General features: G+C 46.3%; 1 protein-coding gene across 1 annotated transcript; it reads left to right on the top strand.

Annotated features, from left to right (window-relative positions):
- Nucleotides 1-1,069: 1,069 nt before the first annotated feature.
- Nucleotides 1,070-12,200, top strand: LOC311355093 (uncharacterized protein; the record flags this gene model as incomplete). Its single annotated transcript, XM_084474828.1, is given in 17 exon segments — nucleotides 1,070-1,127; nucleotides 1,275-1,304; nucleotides 1,648-1,824; nucleotides 2,211-2,362; nucleotides 3,386-3,475; nucleotides 6,354-6,423; nucleotides 7,504-7,667; nucleotides 8,186-8,288; nucleotides 8,517-8,552; nucleotides 8,717-8,893; nucleotides 9,390-9,541; nucleotides 9,638-9,727; nucleotides 10,037-10,084; nucleotides 10,288-10,360; nucleotides 11,283-11,446; nucleotides 11,449-11,496; nucleotides 12,033-12,200. Coding segments are annotated over 17 exon segments (1,800 nt in total).
- Between the last annotated feature and the right edge of the window lie 1,903 nt (nucleotides 12,201-14,103).

Genomic DNA, 14,103 nt, shown 5'->3' with positions numbered 1-14,103 from the left:
TCAAATTGAAATGTATATTTAGCAACATTCTATATTGTACAACATTTGCTTCCATAATGGACCTGTGAAAATGAACTTTTCGACTCATTCCACTATGGGGTGTCGGCAACTGGACTGGAGAGTGAATGAGGCAAAAACACGAGGGCAATTCCAAAAACAGTTTTATTCACTTCCCAAATTAAAGACCGAACCATGTGGAAAGTGGAAGAACTACCAGAGACGAGGCCGCCGCCAGAGACGAGGAGTCTGTCCACCTATCACGAACTGTCGGAGTCTGTCCACCGTCACAAACTGTCGGAGTCTGTCTGCCCTCACAAACTGTCAAAGTCTGTATGCCCTCACAAACTGTCGGAGTCTGTCCGCCCTCACGGACTGTTTTTGTCTCACCACCCTGGTGCCGAGACTTCAGAGGGGGATGGAAATGTGAGAAAGTGAAACCCTTCTCATTTGTAGCCAGAGGATCGGTGTATTGTGTTATTGGCACTTCCATGGCAGTAGGGGGTAGTAGGGGTGCCGCATGCAGCCTTGGCCAGGGAATGTTCCCCATGGTAAATGGTATGCCCTAACTGGCCTTGATTGGTCCAGCTGAGACTAATTAGTGAGCCTACTTAAAGGAAGTGTAAAATTGTGTTAGATTTTTGTGAGAGGAAAGGTAAGACTGGCTTGATGCGAGGCCAGTACTTGCACAGTACTTGTCTGTTATGCTAAATTATGCCAAGGCTTGGCTAGCAAATTGCTAAGTTTTTCCTTCTTGAAAAATATAGTTTGTAACCAAGGGATTTTGTTTAGTTTATTTATGGTTCAGTCTTTAATTTGGGAAGTGAATAAAACTTCACTCTTTTTTTGGAATTGCTCTCGTGTTTTTGCCTCATTCACTCTCCAGTCCAGTTGCCCACATCCCATAGTGGAATGAGTTGAAAGGTTCATTGTCACAGGACCCTAGGACATATGCCAATCCCAGAGAAACTATTGTGCATATAACAAATCATGTCAACATACTAGATGGGTACTTCAGTCATATTCAGTGATGTGATATGTCTCTTCTCATCCCTGTTATTGTGACCTCTAGATGTCTCTCTTACTACTGGCGCTGTTTGTGTGCACGGCCACAATGACCCATGCCTCCAGTGAGTCCCAAACCGTAGGGTTTTTCTTCTGTGTGTTTCTGTCTGTGCTGGGCGCCATGAGAAGTGGGATTTGAACATGGTGTATTGCAGTGAGAGTCTGTTTGTGCTGTTGTTTGCTCCTCTGAGGAGTTCCTTTGTGTTTTGCAGCGGCTGATGACTGGTGCTACACTGGCTGTGGTGAGATGGCATTGATATTTACATTCAAACAGGACTGAAACAATGCCGTTAAACTTCCCACTTCTCTTTGAAACACTTTTTCACAACACAAGTATAAAGCAGTTTCATTTACATTTAGGGCATTTAGCAGACGCTTTTATCCAAAGCGAAAGTGCCAGGAACTAACAATTGCTAGGTAAACCCATTCCCCGTCTACAACAAAGATAGTTAGCTTCCTTTATCGTATCGGAAGACAGCAAGCGGGACGGTTCACATTTTAGAGAAACTTAAACACTCAAAAACAAAGCAGAAAACCAAAGTGAAGTAAAACTCAAAGCAGCCCTCCTGCTCCCGGTCCGTTCAGGTCACACGCCAGATGCCTGGGCAGGCATGACGGGCTCCTCCTGTGGGGGCCACAGGCAGTCCCCCATCAACATCGCCAGCAGCAGTGCAGTCACCGACCCAGAGCTTCACGCCTTCACCTTCACCAACTTCACCGCCCAACACGCTCTGAGCATGCTGGTCAACAACGGTCACACAGGTAGGGGTGCCGTCTCCCTGGCACGGCCTTTAACTCACCTCTGTGCTTTAACTCAGTGGGTCTCAAATGGGGGTACTCAATGTGTACCCCCATTTGGAAAACCACTGAGTTAAAGAAAATATATTTTTTGCTAAAAAAATAGATCTTAGAAGGGGTACACTAGTTGAAAAAGTTGGAGAACCACTGCTTTAACAAATTTAACTCAACACGGAATGGGGTGTAGAGCGCCTAACCTAACCTGGGCACGAGCACAGTCAAGGGAGGGAGGGAACACTCTGAACACTCAGGCTGATAGTACCCAGATGAGGTTCTGTTAGGTTAGGTTAACGTGTGAGGGAGGGAACACTCTGAACACCCAGGCTGACTGTGCTGGTTCCCTCCGGCAGTGAAGGGGAATGTGGTGCCAGGGCATCTGGAGGTCAGCGGCGGGGGGCTGAACCACACCTATGAGGTCCTGCAGTTCCATCTCCACTGGGGCGACACCGAGCTCCACCCCGGCGCCGAACACATGCTGAACCACCACCGCTACCCCATGGAGGTGAGCCTGCTTCTGCACGCACTGAGTAGCTGCTAGTGGTACCTTCCTCCTGGTACTGGCTGCTGTATGCAACCCGCTATGTCCAACCGCTACTGATTAGCTGCTAGTGGTACCTTCCTCATGGTACCTGCTGTATGCAACCCGCTACGTCCAACTGCCACTGATTAGCTGCTAGTGGTACCTTCCTCATGGTACCTCAGAGTACGTCCAACCCCAGATTAATTAGTAAGTGGAGACTTTGCTGAGGATGTGGAGCTAATTCCCTATGTAGGATGGAAGGAGAGCCATGATAGGTACCAAGTACACCTCAGATACCTGCCACATATTCAGAGCTGCTCTTCAAATAAATGTCATGTCTCAAGGCAAGAAACATCTTTAAAAAAAATTATTAGGATTTTTTTTTTTCCTGCTTAATTCAAATGATGCCTATTTAAAGAAAACCAAACAATTGTTTATCATAATAACTCGTCGATTGTGTCAATTGCAAAGCAGCAGTGAACAGCCCCCTCACAGCTGCACGAGACAGAGGTTTTCATTTGAGTACATTTTGCTGTGTTCACCCCCATCCCGTCATATTATGGTAACAGGAGTGGCATAACTCTCTCCCTATAATAGCACTGTGACAACATGATATGTGCTACATGCTGCAGGCAGGATACATTGTGTACTACAAGCTTTGTGGTAAATGCCAAAAATATGCTGCATGCTGCACATTATTTTCTGAACACTCCGCCCCAGCAAAGAAGGAGCAAGGCGTTGTCCAGTTGGCCATAATATTATGGGTGACTTTCCCCATTACTTTGGACTTTATACAACTACCCCCTAGTAATACTGATATTTTAGCGTGTTTAGGATAGAATTAGTTTAATAAGCTAGCGTTTAATAAGCAAGGGTTTGGTGGTTAAAGTCAGAGCCATTCCCAACAGAGATCAGTGCATTGTGGGAATAAGCCCCAGAAAAGGGTCTACTCAACCCGTAGATGGTATTTAAAGTGTGTCTGTTTGTCTTTCCTATTCCTGCCAGATGCACATTGTGTGCCAGAAGAAGGGGCTGACCCTAACCCAGGCCCTGATGGACCCCACGGGCTTCGCTGTCCTCGCCTTCTTCATTAATGTACGTTTAAACTGCTCTGCTGTTTCTACGGTGCTACGTTACCCAGCGTCAGGTTCATGTGGTGACGGAGCGTCCTGGGGCCTTGAAAACAAGACTCAGGAAGACCTCAAAGCCTCCATTCGAGGATCTACTGGGGACAAGTAGCTCAAGTCACAAGCAGCTTAAGTCACAAGCAGCATAAGCCACAGCTGGCACTTCCATTTTCCTTCCTTTCCCAACACTCCCGGAATGTGTTGAAGATTTATTAATCTTGTTAGGGACCGAGCCAAACATGGCAAGGACCCTATTGAAACCCTCGTGTTTCTTCTTCTTATTATTTTCCAGAACTTTGACTGCATTTTTCCCCCCCTGCACATATTCGAAAACTCATTTTTATTTGGCACATTTGTGGGGACTGGTGAAAAATTTGATATTCTAGCCCTCAAATTCACATTCGCCCCTAGGTGGCGCTATAGCAACTGTTCAAAAGTGCAAACTTTGCACAAGCAGCACGCGTCACCGGTTTGGCCTACACTCATGAAACTTTGCACACACATGCATATCCTCATGATGAACAAAAAAGTCTCTTGAACTGAACACTTCCGGTAGCCATATTTTCCGCCATTTTGAATTTAGTTAAAAACAGTAAATTCCCCAAGGATTAGTCTGTACAATAAAGTTTAGAGCACCGATGAGTTCTAAAAGGGGTGTGGTTGAAACCTCGAAAATAGTTAATTGCTCATATCAACGTCAAGTTGGACGCCTATGATGTTGGCCCCAATACCAAAGTTGTTCAGAATCAAATTCTGAAAAAGATAAAGTCAACATATTTTCAAATGGGGCGTGGCATCGAAATGGGCGTGGCCTGACACTAAAATCGCCACAGTTCATAGACGCAATGTTTGATTTGAGCGGGACCCACTCAGTGGCCGTTAGGTACCAAAGTTCTAACTGCTCAATTAAAATTAAGTCGATTTAAAAAACAACATGGCCGCCACAGGCTCTGGTGTCAGGGTAAATCACTGTGCGGAGACCGTAATAGTTATGAATATGAAATTCACAGGACACGTGTAGACTGGTGCCGATAGCTCACATACCAAAATTCGTGTTTCTATTTTTTGTAGCGCCCCCTACAGGAACTTTAAAAAGCAGCCCCTGCGCCACGTTTCACCAATATGTATGAAAATCGGTAGGCACGTATAAGGTCCCATGACCTACAGAAAAGCCTCTTGGACCCATGCTCCAAACCCCACCGGAAGTCGGAAATTTTAATTTTTTCATTTTCACTCTCGGCGGCCATTTTGAAATTTTTTAACTTTTTTGCCTTGTATTTGAATGAACTCCTCCTAGGGAATTTATCGGATATCCTTCAAAATTGGTCAGTACAGTCATGACATGGAGCTCAACCAACGCCGTGCTATTTGTGACTGTACGTTGAAGGGCGTGTCCGTGGCGTGCCGTCAAAGTTGGCCATTTTGAATTCCGTGGTCTTATTTTCACTTTTTTCCCCTTGTATTTGAACGAACTCCTCCTAGGGTATTTATCGGATCTGCTTCACAATTAGTCAGTACAGTCAAAAAATGGTGCTCAACCAACGCCGTGTTATTTGCGACTGTACGTTGAAGGGCGTGTCCGTGGCGTGCCGTCAAATTTGTCCATTTTGAATTCCGTGGTCTTATGTTCGCTTTTATCCCCTTGTATTTGAACAAACTCCTCCTAGGGTATTTATCGGATCTGCTTCACAATTAGTCAGTACAGTCAAATGGTGCTCAACCAACGCCGTGTTATTTGCGACTGTACGTTGAAGGGCGTGTCCGTGGCGTGCCGTCAAATTTGTCCGTTTTGAATTCCGTGGTCTTATTTTCGCTTTTTTCCCCTTGTATTTGAACGAACTCCTCCTAGGGTATTTATTGGATCTGCTTCTCAATTAGTCAGTACAGTCAAAACATGGTGCTCAACCAACGCCGTGTTATTTGTGACTGTACATTGAAGGGCATGGCCGTGGCGTGCTGTCAAAGTTGGCCATTTTGAATGGAATTCTTTCACTTTTTCGCCTTGTATTTCAACTAACTCCTCCTAGGGAATTTATCGGATCTGCTTCACAATTGGTCAGTAGAGTCATGAAGTGGTGCTGAACCAAAATCGTGCTATTTGTGACTGTACGTTGAAGAGCGTGTCCGTGGCGTGCCGTCAAAGTTGGCCATTTTTGAATTCCGTCGCCTTGTATTTGAACTAACTCCTCCTAGGGAATTTATTGGATCATTGATGTAGGGTTAATGAACATGTAATTCAGTTAAATGTGGTCTTACATGTTAATGTCAAAACAATCAGTAGGACACCACAGGGCACCTCTGCTTCTACAGATTACATAAATTCGCGAATTTTTTTTAAAACTGCACTTTTTTAAAACTGCGCGCAGTGATGAACGGGACCTCGTGCCGGCTTGCGGCTGCGTCACGTGCGGTCCTAACATGTGCACATCTTGCCAGCACACATGTTACGACGGCACGTGACGCGGCCGCAAGCTGGCGCAAATTTTTTTTAAAACTGCGCGCAGTGATGAACGGGACCTCTTACCGGCTTGCGGCTGCGTCACGTGCGGTCCTAACATGTGCACATCTTGCCAGCACACATGTTAGGACGGCACGTGACGCGGCCGCAAGCCGGCGCGAGGTCCCGTTCATCACTGCGCGCAGTTTTAATTTGGTATTGTCTTTGCGTGATTGGAGAGCCATGATTTGGCCTTTCCAATTATGTTATTTTTAGTAACATTACATTTGTTACATAGCAGGGGTTTGTATTAGGGTTGAGGTAAGGGGCAGTGAACAAGGCAAGGGTTTGGCAGGACACTTTATGTTGAGATGAGCTGTGAAGTATGTGTTTGGTGTTGTCTTCGCAGGCCACAGAAGAGGGCCCACAGAAACCTTGGCAAGACCTCACATCGTACCTGGGCAACATCTCTTCTACAGGTATCTGTCCTCCATCATTCTGGACCACTTGGGCCCGCCTAGACCCACCTAGACCAACCTAGACATACTTGGACCCAAACCCTCACTTTACTCTCCAGCACCAGATCCCAGCCTATTTACAATTACATATAGCATAGTTGTTTTTACCCAAAGCAACCTACAGTGAATAGAGATATGTGTCATTGGAGCAAGAGCGGGTAGGGGTTAGACAGTGAATACAGGGACATGTCATTAAGGAGCAGGTGGGGTTAGACATTGAATACAGGGACATATCATTAAGGAGCAGGTAGGGGTTATACAGTGAATATAGGGACATGTCATTAAGGAGCAGGTAGGGTTAGACAGTGAATACAGAGAAACCTTGACCCTTATAGTGATTCAGGGGTGACTCACTCGTAGGTGCAAAATAATCGACAATTGGAATACAAATATACTAAACCCATGACACATAATGACTCCGATTTTGGATGACATCCATTAATTGTATTGGGTTTTATTTAGCTTCCTGCTTCCTTGTCCTGACTTTGGAAATGATTCACTGAACTGTGTTTAACCCTGTGACACCGTTGGTACACGCAACATGCTCAGCATAGCCGGTGTGGGAACGGCTTAAAATATGCGTAGGTAATTACATAGCTTAATGCACAGCAGTTCAAGTGAGGTACAGTGGTTCATTAACTTTCTACAGTAAATTTGACCAGCCTGACCGCATGCCTGTCAGAAGCGTGTTGTCTCTGGCCTTGTTTGCTTGACCCTTATAATACAAATATAAAGTTTTGAGAGCCATACATGCTTTCATACACTTAAGGGCAGTGGCGTAACAAGCCAACGATGGGCAAGCAGGATGGGGGCGGGGGGGGGGGGGGTACGGGATTCTTGGTGGATTGTTGACGGGGGGCAACGGGACCAACTCGGCTCAATTTGAAACTTAGAACATGCGCTGAATGCAGGGCCTGGCCGATAAGATGGTGGAGCCATCTGAAGATTGACGGGCCCCCTGATTGGTCGGGGCCCATAAGTGACTGGAGTTCCTGCCTACCGATAGTTACGCCACTTGGTTTCCTTGGCTTGGTTTCTCAGGTTCCAAGGTGAATGTCAGCCACAGCCTCTCCATCAGTGACCTACTGGGCGAGGTGAACCGCACCAAGTTCTACCGCTACATGGGCTCCCTGACCACCCCCAGCTGCCAGGAGGCCGTGGTCTGGACCATCTTCCAGGAGCCCATCCTGGTGCACACTGACCTGGTGTGTGTGTGTGTGTGTGTGTGTGTGTGTGTGTGTGTGTGTGTGTGTGTGTGTGTGTGTGTGTGTGTGTGTGTGTGTGTGTGTGTGTGTGTGTGTGTGTGTGTGTGTGTGTGTGTGTGTGTGTGTGTGTGTGTGTGTGTGTCCAAGACAAATTTCCGAACTGGGACAATAAAGTTGAACCTAACCTAGCAGGAAGAGATGCGGTTCAGACCGGAGAGCGATAAGAACTGTTGTACCTCATGAAACGTAGATGAAAGTAAAAATACTACTACTGGTACTACTAATAGTTCTAATAATAATGAAATGGAACATTCAGTTAGAATCTAATGACATTAAGCAAAAGTGAGACATCCATAGTCTGGCTAGAGTAGAAACCCTTCTAGAAGTCTAGTGCAGCTAGAGTAGAAAACCCTTCTAGAAGTCTAGTGCAGCTGTAGTAGAAGCCCTTCTAGAAGTAGAGTGCAGCAAGAGCAGAAGCCTTGTGTCACTTCTGATCAATCCACCTTGTCTCTTTCCAGATCAAACTCTTTCCTTCAAAGACTCATCTGAGCAACGTCTACAGGCCGCCCCAGGAGCTCCATGGACGCCACGTATACGCCTCTCCGTCCGCCTCTGCTGGGGGTAAGGGACTTCATCATCTCAGTGAACAGATCCCGCCGCAAAAATGCTGTTCCACAAACACACACAGAGGCAGATTCAAAAAGTCTAGCCGCTGGTGCCCTCGTTTTCATGGCAACTGACCAGATGGCATCTGAAATAGCCCGCTAGTTAGCAATGTCATCAATGTTGGCAATGTTTTTCCCACTGCTCATTTGTGTTTTTTTTTTGTTTTTTTTTGTGTTTGCTTAGGACAAGAACACGCGTGGTGCTACGACAGTCACTGTCGTACGTAACAGTCCGCCACACCTGCTCAAACCATTGAGTTCATGTGGAGCAGCTAAACGACTGCATGTCTCTCACCTAACACACATGGACTACTGTTTGTTCAAATGAATGTGATGCGCTTCAGTCGCAGAGAAGCCTTGTCCACCATGTTGTCCTCTGCTCAGACTTCAGCCCGGACCACTGGAGCGCCCTGCCAGAGGCCTTCTGCGGAGGTAAGCAGCAGTCCCCGGTGGACATCGATCCCAAAGGGGTGGTGGAGAACGCATCGCTGGAAGTCTTCTCCTTCACACACTTTGACGACAAGAAGGCTGTGAAATACGTGATCAACACCGGCCACACAGGTGAGACCACAGCCTCCTGCGTCATGAAGGGGCTATAGATTGGTAGGACCTCTCCTCTCTTTTAACTTGTTTATATCGAGTAGGAAATTGCTTTGATTATCATTTGATAGTTTGCTGAAGTTTGGTGTATCTGTCAGTGTGCAAAAGCCATACATTTATATGAACACTTTGGATGCAGTCCATCCACTCTGTATGTGTTCCTGCTTTGAGTGGGAGCCTTCTCCCCAGACCACTTTAGCTGGCGTCTGGATCCTATTACAATCGGTCCTCCGTGTTTCCTCTTACTACGCTGCAACATGCCACTGGCCTTTTCAAATTTCATCCACTTGGGAGAGCCAATTAGGTGGGGGAAGGACTAAAGGAAAACAATAGCTGCCTTTTAAATTCATCCATTAGTGCGGACATGGCCTCACAAGAAGGAGCTCCTTTCCAGAGCGGTATGGGGCCTAGTCTGGCTCTACGGTCTCTGAAACCTGCTCTTCTTCTTCGTCCCCAGTGAAGTTTGTGCTGAGCGACGGCGTGGAGGTGTCCGGGGGGGGTCTGGGGCACGTCTACTCCACCCTGCAGTTCCACTTCCACTGGGGGGATGAGTCGGACCACCCCAAGGGCTCAGAGCACATGGTCGACTCCGTCAGGTATCCCATGGAGGTAAGCGCCGTTTCCCCAGTTTGAACATTTGCATTATGTTTATTGAATTGTATTGTATTACTGACCTTCTCTTGATCTTCTCTCTTTCCTGCGCAGATGCACATTGTGCACAAGAGGAAGGATCTGAGCCTGGAGGAAGCAAAGAACGCCAAGGATGGACTGGCCGTACTGGGGTTCTTCATCGAGGTGAAGGTCTTGACCGAGATATCGAGACACCTTGTGTTCATCCTAAATTACATTTATAGTATGGGAATAGCATGAGCCGACGTGAAGCAACAAAGCTGAACCTGTGTGCACTGTTCATACTGCTGTCACGTGTTGCGTACCTCTGAAAGTAACGTTACTGTAAAACGGCAACAATGAATGCCAAACGTATCACAGTTCACACACAATACCTCGTCATTAGACTGCCACGGTGCCGAGGCTGTCTGTGTGTTGCCTGTGTAATATGCTCGAAGAAAATGTGTTCCGCTCTTGCTCTCTCCCTTATCCTAGGCCAAAGATGGAGGCAAGGAGAAAAATGGTGGGGCCGAAAGTGACCAAGTATGTCTGAGAAAAAGTACTGTGTCCATACTGTCTAATCCCTACCTGTCTCTGTATCCACTGTCGAACCCCTACCTGTCTCTGTATCCACTGTCTAACCCCTACCTGTCTCTGTATCCACTGTCTAACCCCTACCTGTCTCTGTATCCACTGTCTAACCCCTACCTATCTCTGTATCCACTGTCTAACCCCTACCTATGCAGACCTCAGAAGCCTCATCCCCTACCGACTACTGGACGAAGCTAACCTCTTACCTGCCGGCCATAAAGATCGTCGGTATGTTGGACACCAGAGCATGTGAATGAGGGCTACTCTAGTTTGAAGGGGGTTTGACTCCCAGCCAAAAGGTTCTGGGTTTGAATCCGATGTCTACCCATAGGCGTCCTTTAACAAAATGCCCTCCTGGCTCCTTAATGACATGTCTCTAAGATTCTGGTATTTACTGCGAGTCGCTTTGTACCAAGGCGACTTCCTATGACTAATGACTTTAACCTGCCTAACTTTGACCCTATGACCCCTTTGATGACCTTTATGATGATTCAGAGGCAAACAATTTGCTTTCCCGATCGTGGTCAATTGTAGAATAACTACAGCACATTGTGATTTTGACCTTTAAGTCAGAACCACTGCTTCCATCACGGTATGCAATCAAAAATCTACAAGAGGATACACCACAGAGGAAGGATGACAAATATATTACCGCACAGATACAACATATAATACACACATATACCATATTCCTACCACACATATACCACATTCCTACCACACATATACCACATTCTTACTTGCGTACCATACATACAACACATACTTATACCATATACCACATTCTTAAAACACATACCACAAATATTGCCACACATATACCACAAATATTACCACACATATACCACAAATATTACCACACATACACCACATTCCTACCACACATACACCACATTCTTACCACACATACACCACATATATTACCACATATACACCATATATTACCACACATACACCACATATATTACCACAAATATTACCACACATTTACCACAAATATTACCACACATATACCACAAATATTACCAAACATATATTATATTATGGGACAGTCAACCAAAATCTTTACACCATTTTCCCAGAGCCCCATGGGCTCTGGGGCCGGATGGACCCCTGTCTCTGACCGGGCCCACCTCCTGTGTGCCCCCAGGCAGTAACACGAGCGTCACTGCGGACATGTCTCTGGATGACCTGCTGGGGGGCGTCGACCGCACCTCCTTCTACCGCTACAGCGGCTCGCTGACCACACCCACCTGCAACGAGGCCGTGGTCTGGACCGTCTTCAAACAGCCAATCAGGATCGATAAGAAGCTGGTGTGTGTGTGTGTGTGTGTGTGTGTGTGTGTGTGTGTGTGTGTGTGTGTGTGTGTGTGTGTGTGTGTGTGTGTGTGTGTGTGTGTGTGTGTGTGTGTGTGTGTGTGTGTGTGTGTGTGTGTGTGTGTGTGTGTGTGTGATTCAGCGCCTCTTCACAAGTGATACACCACTATGTTAGTGTAAAAAAAAAAAAAACAACTTTAAAGGTGACATATTATACCACCAGGTGTGAGTGGGATTAGCCGTTACGAGCCGTTTTGAAAATCTATCCCTTCTGACATCACAAGTGGGCGAGTCCACCTAGATGTATGACGGATAGATGAGCAACATTTGCTACAGTCACATCTATCCAGCACATTTAGGTGGACACGCCAACTTGTGATGTCAGAAGAAGCCGATTTTCTAAACGGCTTGTAAAGGCCAATCACACTCACCTGTTGGTACAATATGTCATCTTTAAGATCAACATGATCACCTGCTTGTTGGTGTCCTGGGGGTGGGGGGGGATGGGCCCCACAGTAGTGGAGACACCGGGTCCACTGGCTCTTCCTTAAACACTTCAGCTGTCTCTCTGTTTGGCCTCCAGATGGACGCCTTCCCCCGGGAGATGGGCTACAAGCAGGTCTACCGCCCCGCTCAGGCGCTGGGCAGCAGGACCATCACCACCCGGGCCTCCTTCTCCGCTCCAGCAAACGGCTGCACCTCCACGCTCCTCCTCCTCAGCCTCCTCGGCTCGCTGAGCGCCACCGTCTAACCTCCTCCACCACCTAACCTCCACCTCCTCCACTGCCTAACCTCCTCCTAACCGTCACCACCTCCTAACCTCCACTGCCTAACCTCCACCTCCTTCAGGGTGGAGAGATGTCTTTAATTGGCTACAGAGTGTTTAATTATATTTAATACATAAAAATATATTTATTTTTGACATATCGATATATATATATTTATTGTTGTCGTGCATTGATTCAATTGATTGGCTCTTTGTTGCTCTTCACGAGTGCCATGACATGCCACCAGGTGTGGTGTGATTAGCCATTACAAGACGTTTTGGAAATCTGCCCCTTAAGACATCACAGGTGTGCGAGTCCACCTAGATGTGTGATGGATAGTTGAGCAATGTTTGCTACAGTCCACTGGGTAGGCTGATGGAGACTGATCTATCCAGCACACATCTAGGTGGACATGCCCACTTTCTGGCAGATTTCGAAAATGGCTTGTAACGGCTAATCATGCCACACCTGGTGGCATGTCATGGCACCTTTAACCTCTCAGGTCTTCTTATAAGGAAAATTAAAATCTTAGTGTGGTCATCGTCTTGTGTGTTCTGGCCAAGCTTGGAAAAGAAAGCCAGCCTCACCTGTACAGCCGCTCAGATCGCTGCACCCTGTCATCTCTGAATGAAGCAAGAATACCTTTCAACAACTGTCTGACCATGGCTTATTTCATTTGTGTCCTCAGTCTGTCCTCATATTCATTCTGTCAAGGGGGACCAAAACATACACCAAAGACATGTTCCGTGTTTACACCAAATAATTCATGTTAGGATTTGTTACATTTTCGGTAAACAGTCTTTAATTTATCAAGATATCTCGCTATGTTGTCATCAACACCAGTGTGCTAACTAGTGCAGTGTGCTAGCATGGTGGCTAACATAATGGCTGGCATGATGGCTAGCATGACATATCATGTGGGCTACACTGTGATTAAAAGAAACTTGTGCATAGCTGATACTGAGGCTCATCGTGCCCTGAGTGGAATCGTACCCAGTCACTCATAGCCATAAGCATTCCGGCATGCATTCCTCATGATCCTATCACGTCTTGTGACTACACCTGCTGACAGCAGCATGGCAAGCTAATCTAGGTGATAGATAAGTGTGGGTTTGAGTGACAGGCAGCCTTCAACATAGTAATACAATGGAAAGTAACACGTGGTACAGTAAAAGTACACTTCAGTTTAAACATTCTTTTGCTGTGCTTGTTCCAGACCAGTTACTTGATATTGTTTTGATACAGAAAACCAAAGGGCGGTTTGAATTCAAAAGGGGTTAGAGGTTAAACATCGACAAACACATGACGGATCTGAGAGTGAGTCAGGGCTGAGGGGAAGAATGTGCATTGATCTTTAGATAACCTAAGTCAACAATGTTACAGATCAAAGGTAGATTAAAGATTAAACAATGTCCGACAACGAGGAAACAGTTGAAAATGCTACGATACACAATTATGTGTTATCAGCCTGTATTCAGAAACAGTTTACCGGTCAGCAGCCATACAGACATCACTGTTGGTTCAGAGACTAGAGAACAGACTGCCACAAAGATTCTGTTAGAGAGGACCAGTAGAACAAAGACTGTAGAGAACAGACTAGAACATAGACTATAATAGAACAGACTAGAACAGAGACTGAAGAGAACAGACTAGAACACAGAATAGAACAGAGACTATAGTAGAACAGACTAAGGGTGCTTTCACACATACAGCATTTAGTGCGCACTAAATGAGTTTGGTCCCTTGGTTCGGTACATTTGCATTGAGATGGAGCGATCCGCTCCATCTCCCTAAATTTGGTGCGGTTCCTCTGGTGTGAAAGCAACCGAAAAAAAATGGTCCAAAACTATGCATTGTGGGTGTTGGGAGCACGGAATTATGGGTCAA

The sequence above is a fragment of the Micromesistius poutassou genome, assembly GCF_964030765.1.
Source record: "Micromesistius poutassou genome assembly, chromosome: 11".
NCBI lineage: Eukaryota > Metazoa > Chordata > Actinopteri > Gadiformes > Gadidae > Micromesistius > Micromesistius poutassou.
This window is presented reverse-complemented; position numbering and strand designations above follow the sequence as displayed.